Source organism: Emys orbicularis, chromosome 1 (assembly GCF_028017835.1).
Source record: "Emys orbicularis isolate rEmyOrb1 chromosome 1, rEmyOrb1.hap1, whole genome shotgun sequence".
Lineage (NCBI taxonomy): Eukaryota > Metazoa > Chordata > Testudines > Emydidae > Emys > Emys orbicularis.
In genome coordinates, this window is record NC_088683.1 from 362,798,133 (window position 1) to 362,820,284 (window position 22,152).

The 22,152-nt window shown below is 58.8% G+C and overlaps 1 protein-coding gene across 1 annotated transcript in view; it reads right to left on the reverse strand.

Annotated features, from left to right (window-relative positions):
• Window positions 1-490: 490 nt before the first annotated feature.
• Window positions 491-22,152, reverse strand: part of INPPL1 (inositol polyphosphate phosphatase like 1) — a 72,721-nt gene continuing 51,059 nt past the window's right edge. The window contains exons 14-28 of the mRNA XM_065413901.1: window positions 18,164-18,260; window positions 16,811-16,949; window positions 16,489-16,588; window positions 16,150-16,238; window positions 15,878-15,959; window positions 14,644-14,733; window positions 11,472-11,585; window positions 11,004-11,092; window positions 10,520-10,607; window positions 6,314-6,469; window positions 5,000-5,084; window positions 4,031-4,180; window positions 2,894-3,653; window positions 2,229-2,362; window positions 491-584 (exon numbers count right to left, since the gene is read on the reverse strand). Coding sequence (XP_065269973.1) covers window positions 491-584; window positions 2,229-2,362; window positions 2,894-3,653; window positions 4,031-4,180; window positions 5,000-5,084; window positions 6,314-6,469; window positions 10,520-10,607; window positions 11,004-11,092; window positions 11,472-11,585; window positions 14,644-14,733; window positions 15,878-15,959; window positions 16,150-16,238; window positions 16,489-16,588; window positions 16,811-16,949; window positions 18,164-18,260 — 2,267 coding nt within the window. The remainder of the gene's footprint in view (window positions 585-2,228; window positions 2,363-2,893; window positions 3,654-4,030; window positions 4,181-4,999; window positions 5,085-6,313; window positions 6,470-10,519; window positions 10,608-11,003; window positions 11,093-11,471; window positions 11,586-14,643; window positions 14,734-15,877; window positions 15,960-16,149; window positions 16,239-16,488; window positions 16,589-16,810; window positions 16,950-18,163; window positions 18,261-22,152) is intronic.

Genomic DNA, 22,152 nt, shown 5'->3' on the forward strand with positions numbered 1-22,152 from the left:
TCTTCCCCTAGTTCAATAAATACGCAATAACTTAGGCAGCAGAGCCTTCTGCAGTGAGGCCTCGGCCACTTCCAACCCCCAGCTATGGGACTGCTCAGCCCACGTGCGGCTCTCTGCCCCCCTCCCACCCATCGCCCCCTTGCTCTGGGTTGGCTCAGGCCCGATTCCTCCAGGAAGCCATGGGAGGCGAGGACAGGTAGGATCTGGGTTGCCGTGGGGTGGCTCCTCCCCATTCCGCACCCACAGCCCCATCTCTGGGGTGCCCCCCTGCAGACGCAGCACTAAGCCAGTGTCCCATGCGCTGCCCCTGCCCCCACGTGGGGATGCAGCCCGTGGCTGCCTCGAGTCCCCTCCCTCCCCGCCAGGGGGAGGGAGGCGCAGGCACAGTGGAAGCCCCCGAGATCCTGACGTAGGAGGGGGCAGGAGGGGGCCGGGGGATGCGAACAGGAGAGGCATGCCCGGGCCCTGGCGTGGGAGGCGCAGATTCCTGCTACTTCCTGAGCTTCAGCAGGTTCTCCAGCAGGAGGCGCTTGTGATTGGGATCCAGCACCCCGGCCTCCTCCAGGTCCTCGTCCGTGATGTCACTGGAAGGGGGGGAGAGGACAGGAGTCAGCAGCCAGCCCCCCCTGCAGCCCCGGAGATCAGGTGACTAAACAGCCGCCCTCTGATTGGAGAAGCACAGACACCGGTTAACCCTCGCAGCACCCCCACCCCGACAGCCACAGGTGGGGGATATTATTTACCCACACGAGTCAGTGGCAGAGCCCCAAATAGAACCCAGGCGTCCTGGCTCATGGGCCCCCTGCTCTAACCACTAGGAAACACTTCTCTGACTTCTCACGTCACCAAGAAGACCCAGACATCGGGGAGATCCCCCCGGCGCATGCTTCTGAGGTGCCTGGAGAAAGCAGGGTTTGCCAACAGGGACCCCTGCCTGGGATCAGTGACCCTTCCCTACCAGGAAGGCTGGTGGCACCTACCCGGCGCCCTTCCCTGCAGAGACCTTCGCCATGGGCAGACGTGGCACCGTCACCCCACTACAGCAGGACAGGAGCGGGCATCAGGCGACCGGAGCTGTGCACCAAAACTGTGCCACGCGGCAGGTAACCAGGTGTCTGGACAAGAGGCACCTTACACTACAAGCCTGCACTAGAGGACCGAGCCCCTATAAAGGACCATAGAGACTGCTGCCCCTCTCAGCTGATCCCGCTCTGGGAGAAGGTCCCCGGTTCTGCAGGGCAGCGGCGCCCCCTAGCGGCACAAAGGCCAAACTTCCACCTTGTGCTCCCGAACCCATCAGCATGCTGGGATGGAGAGCGAGGGCCCCGGAGAGCCAGAAGGATGTTTGCCATGCCAGGTCCGTGGAACGGGCCGTGCCCCCAGCAGCTGGCATTTGCTAAGATCCTAGGCAACCAGGAGACGTCTCTACTCATCTGTTCTCCTTCTACGCTCCCCACCCTGCCCCTCTCCCCATTCATCATGCTGCCCCTTACTGCCCCCGCCAACCGGGCAGATGTAGCTTGTTCAATCCCCCCACCCCAGCGCTGGCGTCGCTCTCCGTGGCAGGCTGGGGCGATCTCACCAGCGAGACTTTCCCCTCCCTGCCCCGTGCCCTGTGTCACCGCTGGCTGTCCCATCACGGACACTGATCGCTCTCCCCCCGGGTGTCTCATCCCTTCTTGTTGCTTATGTTCCCTGCTCCCATGCCCAACCAAATTCACAGCCGTGAAAAACACGTCACGGACCGCGAACTCAGACCTCCCCCATGAAATCGAGCTATTGGAGGGGAGGGAGAGAGGCAGGGCTCCCCATGCACCGGGCTCCAGCTGCTAGTCCTGGGATGGGACACGGCCGTTCTCAGGGGGAGATGAGACCCACCTCTGGGTACCTCCCCCGGCTGCAGGAAGCTCTGCGGCTGCGCAGAATGAGGGTGGCAATCCTGCGACCCCCCTACAACAGCTTTGCAACCCCCCCACGACTTCCTCTTGGGTCAGGACCCCCACGGTTACAACACCATGAAATTTCAGATGTAAACCTCTGAAAATGTGAAATTGACTCATTTAAAAACCCTCTGGCTGTGAAATGGACCGAAATGGACCCTGAGTTTGGTAGGGCCCCAGCTGTCTCCATCCCCGCTCCCTAGGATGTGCCCATCTTCACTCCCCTGCCCCCAGCGGGGGCTCACCACTCCTGCCAAGCCAGCGTCCCCCTGAGCCGGGCCCCCTCACCTGAGGAACTCCAGGTCGTCCCAGCCGTTGTGGATCAGCCCCTCCTCGTACCTCTCCAGCCCGAGGGCCAGGAGCCACTCGCCCACGCTGCACTCACTCAGGCTGGAGCTGCTCCTCCCTCCCTGGCCCAGCGCCTACGCAGAGCAGATTGGCACAGTGCATCAGGCACGCCGGGGTTCCAGCTGCCCCCCCTCCCCTGGGACCCTCCTGGGCCGAGCACGGGGGCTAGTGCAACGGCTTAGTGCCTGCTCCGTGCACGGGGAAATCCGACTAACCCAGGGCCTGGTTCCAGCACCTTCCATCCCAGGACCCCAGTCACTTTGGACTGATGAATTCATTCCCCCCGGGGGGCTGGGTAGTATCCGCAGGCCCATTCTCCAGATGGGAAAACTGAGGCCCAGAGCAGGCCAGCGAGCTGCCCATGGCCGTGCAGTGAGTCAGTGGCAGAGCTGGGAGGAGAACTCAGTTCCCCTGACTCCCAGGGACAGGGGACGTCGATTCCAGGGCTGCTGAGAACCCTCGGCCTTCGGCCATTTAAACCTGGGGCCTCTTAGCCAGAGCAGCTTGGCAGAGCCTGCCCCTGTGTGCATGGGGCTGAGGGATCCCGGAGGAAGGGCACAGGGACCCCGGATCTCATAGGGCCTGTGACAAGCTCCTGCATGTACCTCCTCAGCCAGGTCCTCCTCGATGCTCTCCCGGATGGAGCGGGGTGGGAAGGTGATGGGCCGGCTGTAGTCGGGGTGCATGCACCTGGGGGGCAGGTCCAGCCGTCCTTTGCTGAGCAGATGTGGAGCCGGCCGGCCCTGCTGCTCCCGCCCCAGGCCGCTGCCCCCTTTGCTGCCCGGATAATCCACCTCGCTCAGGGTCTTGGCCATCTGCAGCACCGAGCAGGAGCGATCATCCAGGAGGCCTCCCTGGGCCTGGGAGGCGCTGGGGGGCTCCACCAGGAAACCAGGTCCGGGGGGGAGGGGAGGCCTGGGGTGTAGCTTGGGCGGGGCCAGCTTGGACTCCAAGGGGTCGTTGAAGGCCACGGAAGCCCACGGCTTGGCGGTGCCGGGTTCCTCCCTGCCAGCTGCCCCACCCAGGTCCTTGGAGCTGGCGTAGAGAGGGTTTTCGGCCACCTCAAACTCCACGGCCTTGGGCAGGGGCGGGGGAGGGAAGTCGGGGGGCGGCAGGTTGAGCGTGCCCGTGTCCTCGTCCGAGGAGCTCTCCTCGCCCCGGCCCGGGAGCGGCTGGCGGCGCCACTCCGGCTGCACGGGCACCGTGATCTGCACTTTGTTCTTGGGGGCCAGCCCCTTGGAGGGGGCGGGAGGGTCCGCGGCCAGCAGCTGATGTGGGACCCCCTCCAGCACGTAGTAGGCCGGGTTATTGAAGCTGTTCTTCGTGGGGCCGCCGTCGGGCTCCAAGGCCGAGTCCTGCTTGGACCTGAGGGCACAGGACGGGATGGTCACCCCCAGGCACAGGCCAAGGGGCAGGGAGGAGGAGAGGCTGGTCCATGCAGCACTGCAGGCTCTTTGGAGCAGGAACTGTCTCTCGCTATGGGGTACGCACAGGGCTCGGGCCCCCCTCTCAGCTGTACCCCGGCTCTGGAGGATCCTCTACCCCAGGCATCTCTCCCTGATGGGACAGTCCCCGGCAGCCCCTTGAGACGTCACCACCGAGGCACTTAGGCCCCCAACCTTGGGGCTCCCCGACCGTTCTCCCTCGGGGGAATGTCCTGCCAGCTCTCCGGTGAGAGGCTGCGTTGTTCTAGCTCACGGTGGTACCAAGGGGGCTGGGGGCCCAGTTTGCCCTTCACTGACCTGGTCTGAGAGGTCTCCTCCCTGGAGGTGCCGCGGAGCGGGGCTGGCAGGCGGCTGGCAGTCAGGGCGCTGGGCTTCTCCGGCTCGTCAAACAGCTTCCCGAGGGGGCAGGCTGCCGTCTCCCCTGGCAGGGGCTTCCGTCCGGCGGATCTAGCAGAGAGGGGGAGACTATTTGTCAGTGGAGGCAGGGCCCGTCCATACCCTCCCGGCTGGAAGCTCCCCGGTTCACCGCAGGGCTCCCATGATCATGCCCCTCTCCCCCTCCCGGGGATACCAGGAAAGCGAGGCCGAGCGCCCGTGTCCTTCCCCTGCAGCCGCAGCCAGCGCTCCAAGACTGACCCCTGCGCTGCGGTGCTGCTTCAGCCGCCGTGAGGCAGGGCTGAGCCTGAGGGGGGAACCGCGGGCCTCGGGGAGACACCTTCAGGGAGGAGAGGCCCAACCCACCTGGGTGCTAGCACCAAGCCCAGTGAGGCGCAGGCCCAACTCCAGGGCTAGAAAGGTGCCACGCAGCCCGTCCCCTCGGGCCCAGGCCGGCTTGTAACCTACGGTCTATTCGCCAGCGCTTCAGCCATCACCGGGGATCAAACCCCCGCAGGACTTCCTCAGCGGTGCACAGCCAGCACCCGGGATGCCCCGCACTAAGCCAGCGGGTTGCACCGATACCCTGCTGCCCCTTCACCCCAAACCTTCCAGCCCCAGACAACCCTGTCTGCTCCTGGGAAGCTTCTTCAGCCAGGGTCCCGGCCCAAAAGCCACCCCCCACTGCTTGCTGATCTCCCCTGACCCCAGGCCAGGATCCTCCTGCCAGGGAGAGACCAGGCCAGTGCAGAGGGTCACTGACCTTCCCCATGAGTGACAGGGCTGACCGGACAGACACACCCCCGGGGTATCCCGCCCCCCTCCCAACCAACCTGGCTTCTTCCCGGAGCGTCACTGCCACAGCCCGAACCCACCCCAGCCCACCCTTACTTGGCGTGCTCCTGGCTGGTCCGGGAGACCGGCGGCAGCTTCCCCTTGGCAGCTCCTGTTTCATCCTTGTCGATGCTGATCCACTCTGCGGGCGGGAGAGACGCACACGCTCAGCGGCGGGGCAGGCCGCTCTTAGCTCACTCGGGGCCTTGCCCAGGGCTGCTCCCTTTGGGCGTCCGGGCCTGGCTGGCTCGATGCAGTCCCAGGCCGTGAGGATCCCACCTCCCGCCCCTTGGAGGGCTCCTTCTACCCACCTGGCACCATCTCGCTGGCTCCCCAGCTCTGGGGGTGAGTGGGAAACTCAGCCCACAGAGTCCTTGTCTCTCGGGCACCCCCAGCGGTGGAGAGATGGAGCCACCCCCAGCCACTCACTAGATCAGAGGTGGGCGAACTACGGCCCGCGGGACCCTGAGCACCTGGCCCAGGAGGCTAGCCCCCGGCCCATCCCCTGCTGTTCCCCCTCCCCCGCAGCCTGAGCTCACTGCGCTGGCGCAGTGCTCTGGGTGGCGGGGCTGCGAGCTCTCGCCAGGCCGCGGCTCCAACCCGGTGCTCTGGGCAGCGCGGCTGCAGCGCCACCAGTCACCGGTGCTCCAGGCAGTGCGGTAAGGGGGCAGGGAGCAGGGGTTGGGTTGGAAAGACGGCAGGGGAGTTCGGGGGTGGTGGTCAGGGGGCGGGGGTGTGGATAGGGTTGGGGTGGTCAGAGGGCGGGGAACAGGGGGTTTGAATGTGGGCAGGGGTCCCGGGGGGGCAGTCAGGAAGGAGAGGGGGGGTTGGATTTGGCGGCGGGGAGCAGTCGGGGCAGGGGTTCCCAGGGGTGGTCAGGGAGAAGGGGTGGTTGGATGGAGCAGGGGTCCGGGGGGGGGGGGGGGGGGGGAGGGCCTGTCAGGGGACAGGAAACGGGGGAGTTGGATGGGGGGTGGGGAGCCAGGCCATGCCTGACTGTTCGGGGAGGCACAGCCTCCCCTAACCCGCCCTCCATACAATTTCGGAAACTCGATGTGGCCCTCAGGCCAAAAAGTTTGCCCGCCCCTGCACTAGATGGTACTACCTTCCCCGCGGCTGCCGGCCTGGCCTGGATTCAAACCCTGAGCCATGCAATAGCAGCGGCCCGGCTCCAGCCTGCATCTTTGCTTAACTGGGGAACAACATCCCAGCTTCTTCTAGGCAAATCCCCTCCCTGGCTGCTGGCTAATGGCTCCATCGGACCTGCGGCAGTCGGGCCGTACGTTCCCAGAGGGTGTAACCCCTCGGAGCCCTGGGTGCCTGGCAGGCAGCCCCTGAAAGGCGGAAACCCTCCCCCCCACACACACTCACCATAGAGCCTCTCCCGGGTGCTCATCCGCTCAGCCGGGACCCGGACCTTCATGGAGCCCCGGATGTTGCCCGTCTCCTCCCCGCGGTGGGACAGGTAGGTGAGGAACTGCTGGGTGGTGCTGCCGATCATGGACTTCAGGGCGATCACGCACTCGCCTGGAGGACGGGCAGGAGAAGAGGCATCGGCGGGACAGCCAGAAGGCAGGCACCAGTCCAGGTTAACCGGGGAGGGGGGAGGGAAGAGGTGCCCATGGCACTGCCCTGCCCTCCCCTCCATCCCCAGCAATGTGACCCCAAAGGAGAGTGGTGGAGGGAGAGATGGGGGTGGGACTCCCGCCTGCGAGAGCCACTCCGCGATTGCACTTGAGAGCAGAGTCCCTGGAGCAAGAAGCAGGTGGGGTGAGCAGCTGGGGCTCTGGACTGGGATGCTAGAGCCCTGAGTTCAATTCCTAGCTTGGGAACAAGCTCCCTGGCTGACCCTGGGCAAGTCACTTTAGAGCTCAGCTGGGAAAGGAACAGAACGATGCTTCCCTACTGCCAAGGGGCCACGTGAGGCTACGGAGCAGGGTGGGGAGCTCGGATACCACAGTGCGGAGAGGGGCCTAGACAGGAGGTGTTGCATTATATACCAAGAATATCTACACTTGTTCTGAGGCCCAGAAGGAGGTGGGAGACAGACCAGAAAGTCTCCAGATAAAAATAAAAGGGGGGGGGGAGAAACAGGGGTGACATCATGGTAGCCCACCAAAGGAGGAGGTGTTTCTACTACAAATAACAGAGCTATCCAGAATGCAAGCCCTAGTAACAATGGGGGGGCTTTAACTGTGCAGCCATCTGATGGAAAAGGCAACCCGCAAACTTTGCAGCAAGTTCTCGGGCTGTAGTAGGGACGACTCGTTTCAGAAAGAGGAGGACGTAACCAGGGGGAAAGCCATTTTAGACTTCATTCTGAAAGACGCGGGCATAGGGAGGAGGGGTTTTAGGTTTATTAGGAACTGGAGGAGCCTTTTGGAGAAGGAGGTGCCTATACAGAAAGGATGGACTCCACTAAACCAAAATGGAACCAGATTGCTGGGTGTGTAAACTTAAAAAGGTTGTAGAGGAGTTTTTAAGCTAAGGGCGGAGGGAAAGCCAACAGGTGCTGAGCACACGGTTCAGCACAGAGACATCCCTTAAAACCCACTTTGTCAGATGAAGCCCACAGGAGGGAGGCATAGCTCAGTGGTTTGAGCATTGGCCTGTTAAACCCAGAGTTGTGAGTTCAATCCCTGAGGGGGCCACTTAGGGAGCTGGGGCAAAATCAGTACTTGGTCCTGCTAGTGAAGGTAGGGGGCTGGATTCAATGACCTGTCAAGGTCCCTTCCAGTTCTAGGAGATGGGATATCTCCATTAATTTATTTTATTTATTTTTTATTTAACGGGGATTTTCTATATCCTTTAAATAAATTAAATTAATTAATGGAGATATCCCATCTCCTAGAACTGGAAGGGACCTTGAAAGGTCATTGAGTCCAGCCCCCTGCCTTCACTAGCAGGACCAAGTACTGATTTTGCCCCAGATCCCCAAGTGGCCCCCTCAAGGATTGAACTCACAACCCTGGGTTTAGCAGGCCAATGCTCAAACCACTGAGCTATCCCTCCCCCTGTTAAAGAGGAGAGGATCAAAGTTGATAAAGGACAGATAGGAACTGAAGAGAAACAGTCAAACAAAAAAGAGTCCCAGTCAGTTACATCACATGAAGGCAGACAGCCAAACATGGAGAAATGTTATAAGAGCTTGTCTACAAATGCAAGAAGTCTCAGTACTAAGATGGGTGAACTCGAGTGGGTGGTATTAAATGAGGATGTTGATAAGAACATAAGAATGGCCCTACTGGGTCAGACCAAAGGTCTGTTATGGACTCTGTTATGGTCTTGGCCTTCACAACATCCTCTGGCAAGAAGTTCCACAGGCTGACTGTGTGTTGTGTGAAGAAATACTTCCTTTAGTTTGTTTTAAACCTGCTGCCGATTAATTTCATTTGGTGACCCCTAGTTCTTGTGTTATGAGAAGTAGTAAACAACACTTCCTATCTACTTTCTCTACACCAGTCATGATTTTATAGACCTCAATCATATCTCCCCTTAGCTGTCTCTTTTCCAAGCTGAAAAGTCCCAGTCTTATTAATCTCTCCTCATACGGAAGCCGTTCCATACCCCTCATAATTTTTGTTGCCCTTTTCTGAACCTTTTCCAATTCCAATTTGGATGTAACAGGCATCACAGAAACTTGGTGGAATGAGGATAATCCATGGGACACGGCGATACCAGGGTACAAGAGATATCAGAACGACAGAGTAGGTCGTGTTGGTGGGGGAGTAGCACTAATACAGTTGCTTTCTTTCCCATATAGCACCACTCCCCCAGCAGCCCTGTTCTTGCCAGATTCTGTGAGCAGGGCTTGCCTCATATCAGGCGTCTGGTACAAGGGCTCATGTCTCAAGTTGAATTCCTACTACATTAGCTAATGCGACGCCGATTTTTAAAAAAGGCTCCAGAGGTGACCCTGGCAATTAGAGGCTGGTAAGTCTAACTTCAGTACCAGGCAAACTGGTTGAAATTATAGTAAAGAACAGAATTATAAGATATGTAGATGAACATGATTTGTTGGGGAAGAGTCAACACAGCTTTTGTAAAGGGAAATCATGCCTCACCAATCTACTAGAATTCTTTGAGGGGGTCAACAAACATGTGGACAAGAGGATACAGTGTACTTGGACTTTCAGAACGCCTTTGACAAGGTTCTTCAGGAAAGGGCCTTAAGCAAAGTAGGGAGTCACGAGATAAGAGAGAAGGTCCACTCATGGATCAGTAACTGGTTAAAAGATAGGAAACAAAGGGTAGGAATAAATGGTCAGTTTTCAGAATGGAGAGCGGTAAATAGTGGTGTCCCCCAGGGGTCTGTTCTGGGCCCCATCCTATTCAACATAGTCATAAATGATCTGGAAAAAGGGGTAAACAGTGAGGTGGCAAAATTTGCAGATGATACAAAACTACTCAAGATAGTTAAGTCCAAAGCAGACTGTGAAGAGCTACAAAAGGATCTCTCAAAACTGGGTGACTGGGCAACAAAATGGCAGATGAAATTCAATGTTGATAAATGCAAAGTAATGCACATTGGAAAACATAATCCCAACTATACATATATAATGATGGGGTCTAAATTAGCTGTTACCACTCAAGAAACAGATCTTGGAGTCATTGTGGATAGTTCTCTGAAAACATCCGCTCAATGTGCGGCGGCAGTCAAAAAAGCGAACAGAACGTTGGGAATAATTAAGAAAGGGATAGATAATAACACAGAAAAATCATAATGCCTCTATATAAATCCACCCACTTCTTGAATACTGTGTGCAGCCCCATCTCAAAAAAGATATATTGGAATTGGAAAAGGTTCAGAAAAGGGCAACAAAAATGATGAGGGGTATGGAATGGCTTCCATATGAGAAGAGATTAATAAGACTAGGACTTTTGAACTTGGAATAGAGACAACTAAGGGGAGATATGATTGAAGTCTATAAAATCATGACGGGCATGGAGAAGGTAGATAAGGAAGTGTTATTTACTCCTTCTCATAACACAAGAACTAGGGGTCACCTGATGAAATTAATTGGTAGCAGGTTAAAAACAAACAAAAGGAAGTATTTCTTCACACAGTCAACCTGTGGAACTCCTTGCCAGAGGATGTTGTGAAGGCCAAGACTATAACAGGGTTCAAAAAAGAACTAGATACATTCATGGAGGATAGGTCTATCAATGGCTATTGGCCAGGATGGGCAGGGATGGTGTGCCTAGCCTCTGTTTGCCAGAAGCTGGGACTGGACGACAGGGGTGGATCACTTGATGATTACCTGTTCTGTTCATTCCCTCTGGGGCACCTGGCATTGGCCACTGTCGGTAGACAGGACACTGGGCTAGATGCACCTTTGGTCTGACCCAGGCTGGCCATTCTTATGTTTCTAGGTCATAGCCCACAGGAGTCGGTGACAGAGCTGGGAACAGACCTCACCTAGGGCAGCCAGGACTAGAACCCTAACCCAGGACTCCTCTCTCTGAGCCAAAGGAGAATGCCAGGCGCTATAGTAGATCCCTCCCTTACCCTCTCTGTGACCCGGCCACTGGAGGGCGACATTACTCCCATGCCGCACTTCCCCTCCTGCTCCTTACCGTAGGATTCGTAGCCATCGACGGACTTGACCGTGAGCAGCAGGTGCTGGTCCTGGAGATACTCGATCTCGGACAGAATCGGTTTCAGCTGCAGCCGGGGGGAATCCATGGAGAATGGACATTTACTCAGAGCAAGGAGGCCAACACGCTGCATGTGGCAGCTACAGGGCACGGCAGAGCAAGGTGCAGTAATACAGGGATCTCGCTCCCCCTGCCGATCGAACCCACTGCCCGCGTTCTCCCACCCGGACAGGGAGGCGGTGTGGTCTAATGCATACAGCACTGGCTTGGGAGACCACTGGCCACTGGCCTGCTGGGTGACCCTGGGCAAGTCACGCTCCTGATCTCTGCCTCAGTTTCCCCATAATGATACTGACCCGCTTTGTAAAGATTTAGGGATTGTTACTACCAATAACAAGGTGGTGTCTCCTCTGCACAGAGGGGGTGGCAGGGTGATTGGCTGGGGGAGGGGGTGAGTTCTCACCGTGGGCAGCTGCCTCGAGGACCACTGAACCTTCAGGAAGTTGATGTTGTCACTGCTCTGCATGTCGTTCTCGGAGCTCTTCTTGAACTCTGGGGGCGAGGAAGTGGCAGGCTCGGGTTAGGCACACACTCCCCCGGTGTTCAGACACAGTGGAGCAGTCCCACGGTACACCTCCCCACCCTGCCCCCATGTAGCCAGAATGGAACTGTCCTAGGACTAAGTTGACCCCATGTGGGGACAGCCAGCTCCCCCCTCCTCCCCCCCGCTCCGCAGGCCTCTGCTGCTTGAGCTAAAGGAGAATCTCCACTAGCACAAGGAGAATTAGGACTTTTACATCCTCTGCCGGCTGCAGCCGCTGGCAGGCCACGGGTTCACACACAGCAGATGCTGGAGAGGCTCCTGTCTACACTAGCCAGTGGGCTACACGGTATGGGTGAAGGCAGGCAAGGGGAGGGGGCAGGCACGCACCTTCCAGGCAGGTGGAGTAGAACTCGATAAAGAACTTGGTCCGGCTGGCCGTCTTCACGATAGCTTCGATGCTCTCAAACTCAATGTAGGCCTGGTCTGAGACCTTGGAGAGCCCTGGGAGCAGAGTATAATAATAGTAGAACACCTCACTAGCTCTTACCTAGCACTTCTCATCCCTAGAGCTCCAAGCGCTGTACAAAGGAGGGTAGGGTTGTTATTCCCATTTTACAGATGGGGAAACTGAGGCATGGGGCAGGAAAGTGACTTGCCCAAGGTCGCCCGGCAAGCCAGTGGCAAAGCTGGGGACAGAACCAAGGTCTGCTGAGTCCCGGTCCAGCATTCCAACCACGAGGCCAGACTGTGGAGAGGGCCATTGCTGCCCCAAGAAGACAGGACCCACAGGTTCATATGAGGGACAAGGAAGACGCTCCTGGCTCGGTTTTTATCACAGCTGGTATCAAGCGTGGAGAGCTACCAGGTCTGCTGGGCGCCAAGCAAGTTCATCTCTCTTCTGGGTTGGGTGATGGAGCAAAGGGTGCCCCAGAACTGCCACAGGGCACAGCCGAGGGGAGGACAGGAGAGCAGAGCTGAAAGGAGGCATGGACCTAGGGTGGCATTGCCTTCTCCTGGGGCAGAGAGACAGGATCATGCTGGGGTCTGGCAATCCTGAGGTGGTGAGGCCTGGGGGTGGTGAGGTTGGGAGGATTCCCAAGGCTGAGTAGCTGACACCCAGGTGGAAGGCTGGGCCGCTCTGCAGTGTGGTGGAAAGGAGATTAAAGTTCATCTAGGTATGGCCCCAAAATAACAGGAATACTTTGCCTCGGTTTTCACTACCGAGGATCAGAGCATGTGGACAAAGGCAGGATGGAAATGAGTGTCTAGAAATGGTAATTATCACAGCCGAGGTGGAAGAAAAACTTAACGAGCTTAATGAGCTCAAATCAGGCGGGGGGCGGATAGTTTCCATCCCAGGATCCTGAAAGAACTGGCACATGAGACTGCTAGTCCGGCAGGAAGGGGTTTTTAATGCATCTAGCTATTTGGGGTAGCGCCGTATGACTGGAGAATAGCCAACATCCCTGGATGTAAGAAAGGGGAAAAAAGTGACCCGGGCTGTTACAGACCTGTTAGACCGCAGCAGCATTCCAGTAGTTAGACTGGATTGTGAAGGAGAATAATTAAATTCAGAGAGGTAACTAGTAAAGGAGATGTAATGCAACATGAGTTTACCAAAGGTAGATCGTAGATTTCAACTACCTGAAAGGGGGTTCCAAAAAGGATGGATCTAGACTGTTCTCAGTGGTACCAGATGACAGAACAAGGAGCAATGGTCTCAAGTTGCAGTGGGGGAGGTCTAGGTTGGATATTAGGAAAAACTTTTTCACTAGGAGGGTGGTGAAGCACTGGAATGGGTTACCTAGGGCGGTGGTAGAATCTCCTTCCTTAGAGGTTTTTATGGTCAGGCTTGACAAAGCCCTGGCTGGGATGATTTAGTTGGGGTTGGTCCTGCTTTGAGCAGGGGGTTGGACTAGATACCTCCTGAGGTCCCTTCCAGCCCTGATATTCTATGATTCTATGATCGTGCCAGCCCAACCAGATTTCCTTCTTTGAGCAAAGAATGGATGCTTTAGACAAGGGAGGTGCAGCAGATCTAATAGACTCGGTCTTCAATGAGGCATCTGACATGATGTCACTAGGAAATGGTTAGATTCATAGATTCATAGATTCTAGGACTGGAAGGGACCTCGAGAGGTCATCGAGTCCAGTCCCCTGCCCACATGGCAGGACCAAGTCACGGTCATGGGTGACCCTGGATAGGGATAGGTGCAAGACTTGTCAGGTGGGTAAGGAACTGGCTAAAGGGAGAAGCCAGCGGGTTGCGCTGAAAGGTGAATACTGGACAGGAGGGAGGTTGCTAGCAGTCTTGGGACCAATCTCATTCAATGTGTTTCTTAAGGACCTGGACACTAAAAGCAGAAGCGGGCTGATGAAATGTGCTGACGACCCGAAGTTAGAAGGCAGCGTCAGTACAGATGCGAATTGGAACATAGGAGGATCTGATGACCTGGAAGGCTGGAGTGACAGAAATGGGATGAAATTCAGTAGTCCAGAGTTCAAGGTCACGTGCTTCGGGTTGAGTACGAATTTCTGCTCCAAGCTGGGGGCTCATCGGCTGGATGCGACAGAGGAGCAGAGACCTGGGTGGGCGGGTCGGGACTGGGAGCCACCGGGGTGATGCGGCTGTGAAAAAGGCAAACGGGCTCCTAGGATGCGTTAGCAGAGCGAGAGAGAAGTATTAATGCCATTGCACAAGGCACTGGTGAGACCGTATCAGGAATCCCGGTGCAGTTCTGCTCCCCCGTGTTCAGGAGAGAGGAATTCAAACTGGGACAGGTGCAGAGAAGAGCTGTGAGGAGGATCAGGGCAGTGGAGGGCCTGTCTTAGGGGAGGCGACTGGAAGAGCGTGGCAGCAAGAAGGGGAGAGGGAATTGGATTGCTCTAGGAATACACCAGGGAGGAGACGAGCTCTGGAAGCTACAGGACAGTGCTGGCACAAGAACAAACGGAAACTAACCACGAACAAATTCAGGCAGGAAATTTCTAACCATCAATAGGAGCTGTGGGGGCAAACAAGTGAGTTAGACAAATGGACGAGTGGGAATTGCATGACAGGATTGCTTGTGACGGTGGGGGGGCAGGGCTCGGCAGCCCTGGGGCTCGCTTCCGGTCTATGGCTTACCTTCCCAAAGCTCATGCTTCAGGGTTTCAACCGCCCACCAGCAGGGGTCAGGAAGGGATTTCCCCCCTCCCCCCCCCCCCGTGGTTTTTTTATCTCCTTCCTCTGAGGCATGAGGGATGGTCACAGCTGGAGATGGGACATAGGATGGGGTGGGCCAGGGCTCTGAGGTGGCCCCGAGCGCTGTCTCTCTCGGCTGCGGGGTTGGCACACGGGGGCGGGGTGGGCTGGTGGCCTGCAGTAGACAGACGGTCACACCGGATGCTCTAGCAGTCCTTTCCGGATTTAAACACTACAACTCTGCGACATCCGTGTCCCCACGGAGGCTCAGTGACAAGTCAGGGCCAAGGGCAGGCGGAGAGCCACTTGGCCATTGCTAGCCGGTAGCCACCCAGCCCAGAGCAGGGCAGGCACACGCCCGCCTTCCCCCCATACCTTTCTTGGAGACAAACTGGGATGTCACTCCGACTTCGAAGGCTCCGAAGACAGGGGAGTGGTCGCTGGTCGTGATGTCGTCAGTGCATCCTACCAACAAGCAGCCTCCACTGGTGAGCTAGCCAGGGGACCTGGGGCCGGGCGCTGGCTCAGCAGAGGCAGGGGGTCTGACTGGCAGCTGATCAGGCCCAAGGGGAAGGCATGTCCCTCTCTAGGGGTGGAGTGCCCCAGGGCTGGGATCAACGGTGGGGCAGCCGAGAAGGAGCTGGGCACTGCTGGAGCCCCCTTGCCCGGCCCTTCACTGGGCGTCCATACACACCTCAGAAACATCGCCGGGGAGAGAACTACGTTTCCCTCATACCAGAAATCAGTGGGGAATTCTGATAGCCCAGGGGACCAGGCCTCTCTGCCCACCCGCCACCCCACTTCCTCTCACTGCCCTGCCAACGTGCACACCCCAGGCTCCCCACAGCCTCTTCAGCCCCTGCCCCCCCCCCGCTGAGGCTGCTCACAAGGAGGGGGGGGGCGCTCAGCTAACGGTGATGAGACCCCTGTCCCGGGGACAGAGCCCACCTCCCCCGTGAGAACCGGACTGAGCCCCGCAACTCGCAGGCCTCTGCGACTAGACCGGTTTGGGCTGGATTTGAACCTGGGACCTAGCAGGGAGAGACTGCAGAGCTTGTTCCCAGCCCAGTCCCCACCTTGTCTACTCCACGCCCCCGGGAGGGCTTTCCTCTAGAGCCCCCCAGGGCGAGCCCCAGCCCCGCAAGGCCTTGCCCCGCTGCACTGCAGGAGGCAGCGCCCACGAGGTCTGGGCCAGCAGGGCCCTGGCAGGGAGCCTGGGTGATGGCTGGGAGGCTGGGCTGTCCCTCTGCCCCCTCACCATCCCCCCAAGGGTGTTGTGCGGCTCGAGGGGGTGTGAGGGGAATGGGCTTCTGGGGTTGAGTGGAGAGAGGGTGTCCCAGGCCCGGGGCAGGATTAGCTCCAAGGAACAGCCAGCGCTGCGGGCACAGCCAGGGGAGCGCCTGGCACTGGGTCCCTGGTCACCTCCGTGCAGACGCGCCGGCCACGGGCTCCTCCGCACACCGGCAGCAGCGAGGCGAGAATGCGGGGCCTGCTGCTCCACAGGCCCGGGCCTCTCCCGTGGGAGATGCTCCACTCGGGCAGCCCAGTGGTGAGGGCGAGCAGGTGTGACTCCAGCCGGCAGCGCGTGCTGCTGACGCCCCCCACTCACCGTAGGAGTTGCAGTTGATGTGGGTCTCGGGGTACGACTTCCACAGGATGCGGTCACACCAGGAGGGGACGTTGGTGCGGACCTGGGCAGGGGGCACAGGACATTGGGGTGAGGTATTGCCCGGCAGCGCCCTCCCCCCGCCCACCAGCCTGGCAGAGCCCCTGGCGCTAGCCCACAGGGTCCAGAGAGCCAGCCACGGGAACCGGCTAGCCCTCCCCAGCCCCCCAAATGCTCCTCCCCAGCTTCCCTTCCCCGCCACCCCCAGCACCTACCCCAGTGGGCTTCTGCTTGTGCCACACGTAGGTGTCGCGGGAGCCCCGCTCGTAGCGGTAGGTCGGGGGGAAGGTGATCTCCTCCTCGCCTGCAGAGACACAGCCCGGGGCGTGAGGGGAAACAGCCTGGGCTCGGCCACCCTCAGCGTCCCCAGCAGCCAGGGGGCGACAGTCCACACCCCGGACCCCAGGCCCAGCAGTGCTGATCCCCGTAGGGGAGACACCGCCCCCAGCAGGGATGGGGAGACCCCCCCACAGCTCCCCCCACCCCAGCAGGGAAGGGGCAGAGCCGGTGGGTGAAGCAGACGCCCGCCCCGCCCGCAGCAGAGCCGCCCTCACCGAATCGCAGGAAGACCTTGTGCTTCTCCTTCTCCAGGTTGAGCTGATCCACCTTGAGCAGCGGCTCGAACTCCTTGCGGTTGATGTAGTTGAGGATCTCCTGGAGGAGGCAGGGCCGAGCGGGCAGGTTGGAGTGGGGAGGGCAGGTCACACAGCCCCCACAACCCAGGGGCCTGCACTCCCCTCCCCTCAGGCCTGCCCTCCTCCTTTCCTCCCCACAATGGGCCTGTGCCCTTCACCCCTCACTTGTCTGTCCTCCCCACGCTGCATCCCTCTCCCGCCGGGCCCACGCCCCCGCCCCACAGGCCCGCGCCCCCCTCACCTGGATGTCCATGTCCAGGCGGTAGTTGAGGTCCCCGAACCAGAAGAGATGGGTGAAGCGGAGCGAGATGTCGAAGGAGCTGAGCTGCTTGTCGCCCAGGGACAGCAAGCGCAGGATGTCCAGGTAGTTCTGGTTCCGCCTGTCGGAGAGGGGAGCGGTGGGCAGGCAGAGAGGAGGCAGGGGAGGGGACACAGATCAGAGTCTCCGTGGGAACATAAACCCAAGGCCTCAACCGCTCCTCGTTACTAAAGATCCCCAGGCGCGTCCCACAAGAGCAGCGGGTTTGCCTGGGTGCCCTAATTCGAGTGCCGTCACTGTCCAGTTCAACCGCCACCGTGCTCCTCCCCAGAGGCAGACGCGCTGACCCGTTGCATGGGGCTTGTTACGTGTGTAACCGCCCTCTGGGATCCATCGGGACGGTACAGATGACAGATGGTGGTGGTGGGGGGGGGGTTAATATTCTCAGGGCTTCTACCAAAGAGAAGGCATGTGGTGAATGAACGCCCTCCCCAGGCTAAGAGCGCCAGGCCTGACAGAGAGACGGGGGGGCAGGAGATGGTGGACGGTTTTCCTCATTTGGCGGTCGACCCACCAGCCGCACTTGCTGCTTAGCTTGGGAACGTCGGTGCTTCCAGAGCCCGTCCAGCGGGACCGGAGCGCGCGTGCTAACAGCGACAATCGGCGCGTGCTGCGATGCGGCCCCAAGGAGCAGGGTGTGGGACGGTGCATGGAAACACGCCGGGATGGGGTGAGCGCAAACGTGTCTGAGTGTATGCAAGTGTGCAAGGCTGAGCCCAACTGTGTCTAAGAAAGCGAGAAGGAGCATGCAAAAGCCAGGGTGAGCAAGGGTGCCCCAGGGTGAGCGTGCGAGCGGACGAACCTGTTCAAACCGGCGCATGCGTGTGTGGCAAGTGTGCCTCAAACTGAGTGTGGGAGTGCAAGTGGCTGCATGCAAACACTAGTGCGCCAGAACGAGCAGGAGTGTGGCCGGGGGTAGGTGCGAGTGTACCCAGAGCGAGCGTGTCCAAGAGTGAGCAAGCCACGTCTGTAAGCGAGCAGGAGTGTCAGCATGTCCCAGAGCAGGCTCGGCTCTCCCTGGCGGTGCAAGGCGACTCCCCCTGTGCCTGGCTCTCCCGCCTCTCCATGGAGACCAAAGCATCGCCCGTCCAGAGTCATCGGCCATGTTCGTGTGCTGCCCACAGCCAGCGGCAGCAGTTACCAGCAGCTCCCCTCTCAGCCCAGCTGGCAAGACTTGTGCCTAGGGGGACCAGGGGGCCAGTCCCTCCACCCTCAGGGCTAGGTGACGGGCTCCCGCTCTGCCAGGGGCTGCCCTGCCCCGCGCCTCACACTGACCTGGCCGTCTTCTCGTTGCCTGAGGTCAGATGGCAATTCACAAAGCCGAAAGAGGTGCCATTAAACATGAAGGAGACTCCCACGGCCCCTTTATTGCCTGCAAAACAAAGAGGGAGAGGGGGCAAGCCCCACTGAGGCCAGGCCGGGGCTCGGTTCCCAAGCCTGCTCCGGGCACCGATGGCCCGTCGCACAGTGGCCAAAGCCGGCGCCGGCAGCGTGGAGTGAGCAGAGAAAACACAAAGCCAGTAGGATGGGTGGCGGGAGGAGAGAGTCCCAGCTGGCTAAGAGCTGCACCAGATCCCTGGATCCTAGCCTTCCCTGGCATCGGGGATAGTCAGACCCGGAGCTGGCCCAGCTTCTCTCCAGCTGTAACGGACCTCGTGAGCCCCCTCCGCCAGGATCCAGGTGCTGCCCGCGTTATCGTTCGGCTGCCCGGGGTCACTGTCTGCACCGCCTTAGATGGCAGAGCCAGCCCTGAACCCAGCCAAGGGAGGAGAAGCAGATGCAGAGAGGCAGGCCCTGGGGTCATTTTAAAGCAGGGCAAATAACCAGGACCTCCCGAGCTAAAGGACTGTGGCATCACAGAACAGTCTGTGCCCTTGTGCCGGAGGTCGTGCCAGGCCAGGGCTCCTCTCACGCCAGAGCAGAGGGAACGTCTGAGCCAACCAGGGTGGATTAAAAAAAAAAAAAAAATCGATGATTTAAAAATAAATTAATAAAAAACTGTCTTTTAATATTTAAATTAAATACAGGTTTATTTTTAAAAGAGAAACCGGTTTAACATTCAAATGGAAATTGACTACCTATGTTAAGGCCTTAATTTGTTATCATCTATTAAGATCATTTAAATTAACTACAGAAAGTAATATTAAGTAGTACATGTTTGCAAGACAGTCAGACCACTGAAAGTCACCAGCTAAGCACCTGGACCCAGGGTTTGTTGAAGGGCTAAACCAGCTTTTGACACCAGTAGCCTCTTCTACAGCTGCAACGAGAATATATTTTTCATTTCAGTTTATTCAACTCGCTCAGTTCAATGACTAATTCATTCATAGCGCAGCTATCAATAAGGAGCTGAAAAAGCAGGAAAGCTTGGTTTCCTCTCCCAATCTATGAACAAAAACGAGGTGTGAGAGGATGAAATCTACTAGCTCTAAAATCTTGAAGGATATGGTGACCAGAAACAATCAGCTAAATTCACTGACTACAACTCAACTTCCGGTGGGTAATACGTCACTTAGTTTTAAAGGCAAAACATATTTTGATAAACTATTTTTCCTGATATCTCCAGCCCATTTATGGTCATTTTATTTAATGTAAAAAGCGGTTTTTGTGCATTTTAAATTGAATTTGGATTTCCATCCAAAAAGAGCTTGGCACATATCACAAGTAAAAAATCCATCATCGAGTGAATAATAAATGTGTCATTCACCATTTTCTAACATAATGAAAAAGGTAAAAATTAAGCATCTGAATAAACATAAGTCAAGCTCTCTAGTGCTTAAATCAGTGGGTAAAGATGTAGTATATCCTCTTGCCTAGCAAAAAGATGCACCACGTTTAGGGTAAAGGCTAGATTTCGCTGCAGTCAACACATTTTAATGTTTGCCAGCCAACGAGACTCAACCTTTCTTTAGGGGAGTAACTAAAAAGTACTAATGCAAAATATGATTAAAACTGATGATTTAAATCAGGGGTCTCAAACTCAATTTACCTTAGGGTCAGTGTCAGTCCTCAAATCCTGGCAGCCGGCCAATAATGTCACTCATACTGCCCAGAACCCGCCCCCCAAACTCCGCCCCCCACCTGCCTAAGGCTCCGGGAGGGAGTTTGGGTGGGGGAGGAGGTCTGGGGTAGGGGATTGGGGAGCAGGCTCTGGGATGGAGTTTGGGTGCTGGGTGCAGGCTCTGGGCTTGGGCAGGGGTTGGGGGTGCAGGAGGAGGGGGTGAGGTTGCAGGATCTGGGACGAAGGAGGGGTGAGGGGTGCAGGCTCTGGAAGGGAGTTTGGGGTCTGGGTGCAGGCTCTGGGCTTGGGCAGGGGTTGGGGGTGCAGGAGGAGGGGGTGAGGGGTGCAGGCTCTGGAAGGGAGTTTGGGGTCTGGGGGGAGGGGTGCAGGCTCTGGGAGGGAGTTTGGGGGCGGGAGGAGGTATGTGAGGAGGGGGTTGGGGGTGCAGGAGGAGGGGGTGAGGGGTGCAGGATCTGGGACGGAGGAGGGGTGAGGGGTGCAGGCTCTGGAAGGGAGTTTGGGGTCTGGGGGGAGGGGTGCAGGCTCTGGGAGGGAGTTTGGGGGCGGGAGGAGGTATGTGAGGAGGGGGTTGGGGGTGCAGGAGGAGGGGTGAGGGGTGCAGGCTCTGGAAGGGAGTTTGGGGTCTGGGGGGAGGGGTGCAGGCTCTGGGAGGGAGTTTGGGGGCGGGAGGAGGTATGTGAGGAGGGGGTTGGGGGTGCAGGAGGAGGGGTGAGGGGTGCAGGCTCTGGGAGGGAGTTTGGGGTCGGGGGGGAGGGGTGCAGGCTCTGGGAGGGAGTTTGGGGGCGGGAGGAGGTATGTGAGGAGGGGGTTGGGGGTGCAGGAGGAGGGGTGAGGGGTGCAGGCTCTGGAAGGGAGTTTGGGGTCTGGGGGGAGGGGTGCAGGCTCTGGGAGGGAGTTTGGGGGCGGGAGGAGGTATGTGAGGAGGGGGTTGGGGGTGCAGGAGGAGGGGGTGAGGGGTGCAGGCTCTGGAAGGGAGTTTGGGGTCTGGGGGGAGGGGTGCAGGCTCTGGGAGGGAGTTTGGGGTCGGGGGGGAGGGGTGCAGGCTCTGGGAGGGAGTTTGGGGGCGGGAGGAGGTATGTGAGGAGGGGGTTGGGGGTGCAGGAGGAGGGGTGAGGGGTGCAGGCTCTGGGAGGGAGTTTGGGGTCGGGGGGGAGGGGTGCAGGCTCTGGGAGGGAGTTTGGGGGTGGGAGGAGGTATGTGAGGAGGGGGTTGGGGGTGCAGGAGGAGGGGTGAGGGGTGCAGGCTCTGGAAGGGAGTTTGGGGTCTGGGGGGAGGGGTGCAGGCTCTGGGAGGGAGTTTGGGGGTGGGAGGAGGTATGTGAGGAGGGGGTTGGGGGTGCAGGAGGAGGGGTGAGGGGTGCAGGCTCTGGAAGGGAGTTTGGGTCTGGGGGGAGGGGTGCAGGCTCTGGGAGGGAGTTTGGGGGCGGGAGGAGGTATGTGAGGAGGGGGTTGGGGGTGCAGGAGGAGGGGGTGAGGGGTGCAGGCTCTGGAAGGGAGTTTGGGGTCTGGGGGGAGGGGTGCAGGCTCTGGGAGGGAGTTTGGGGGCGGGAGGAGGTATGTGAGGAGGGGGTTGGGGGTGCAGGAGGAGGGGTGAGGGGTGCAGGCTCTGGGAGGGAGTTTGGGGTCTGGGGGGAGGGGTGCAGGCTCTGGGAGGGAGTTTGGGGTCGGGGGGGAGGGGTGCAGGCTCTGGGAGGGAGTTTGGGGGTGGGAGGAGGTATGTGAGGAGGGGGTTGGGGGTGCAGGAGGACGGGTGAGGGGTGCAGGCTCTGGAAGGGAGTTTGGGGTCTGGGGGGAGGGGTGCAGGCTCTGGGAGGGAGTTTGGGGGCGGGAGGAGGTATGTGAGGAGGGGGTTGGGGGTGCAGGAGGAGGGGTGAGGGGTGCAGGCTCTGGAAGGGAGTTTGGGGTCTGGGGGGAGGGGTGCAGGCTCTGGGAGGGAGTTTGGGGGCGGGAGGAGGTATGTGAGGAGGGGGTTGGGGGTGCAGGAGGAGGGGTGAGGGGTGCAGGCTCTGGAAGGGAGTTTGGGGTCTGGGGGGAGGGGTGCAGGCTCTGGGAGGGAGTTTGGGGGCGGGAGGAGGTATGTGAGGAGGGGGTTGGGGGTGCAGGAGGAGGGGGTGAGGGGTGCAGGCTCTGGAAGGGAGTTTGGGGTCTGGGGGGAGGGGTGCAGGCTCTGGGAGGGAGTTTGGGGTCTGGGGGGAGGGGTGCAGGCTCTGGGAGGGAGTTTGGGGTCGGGGGGGAGGGGTGCA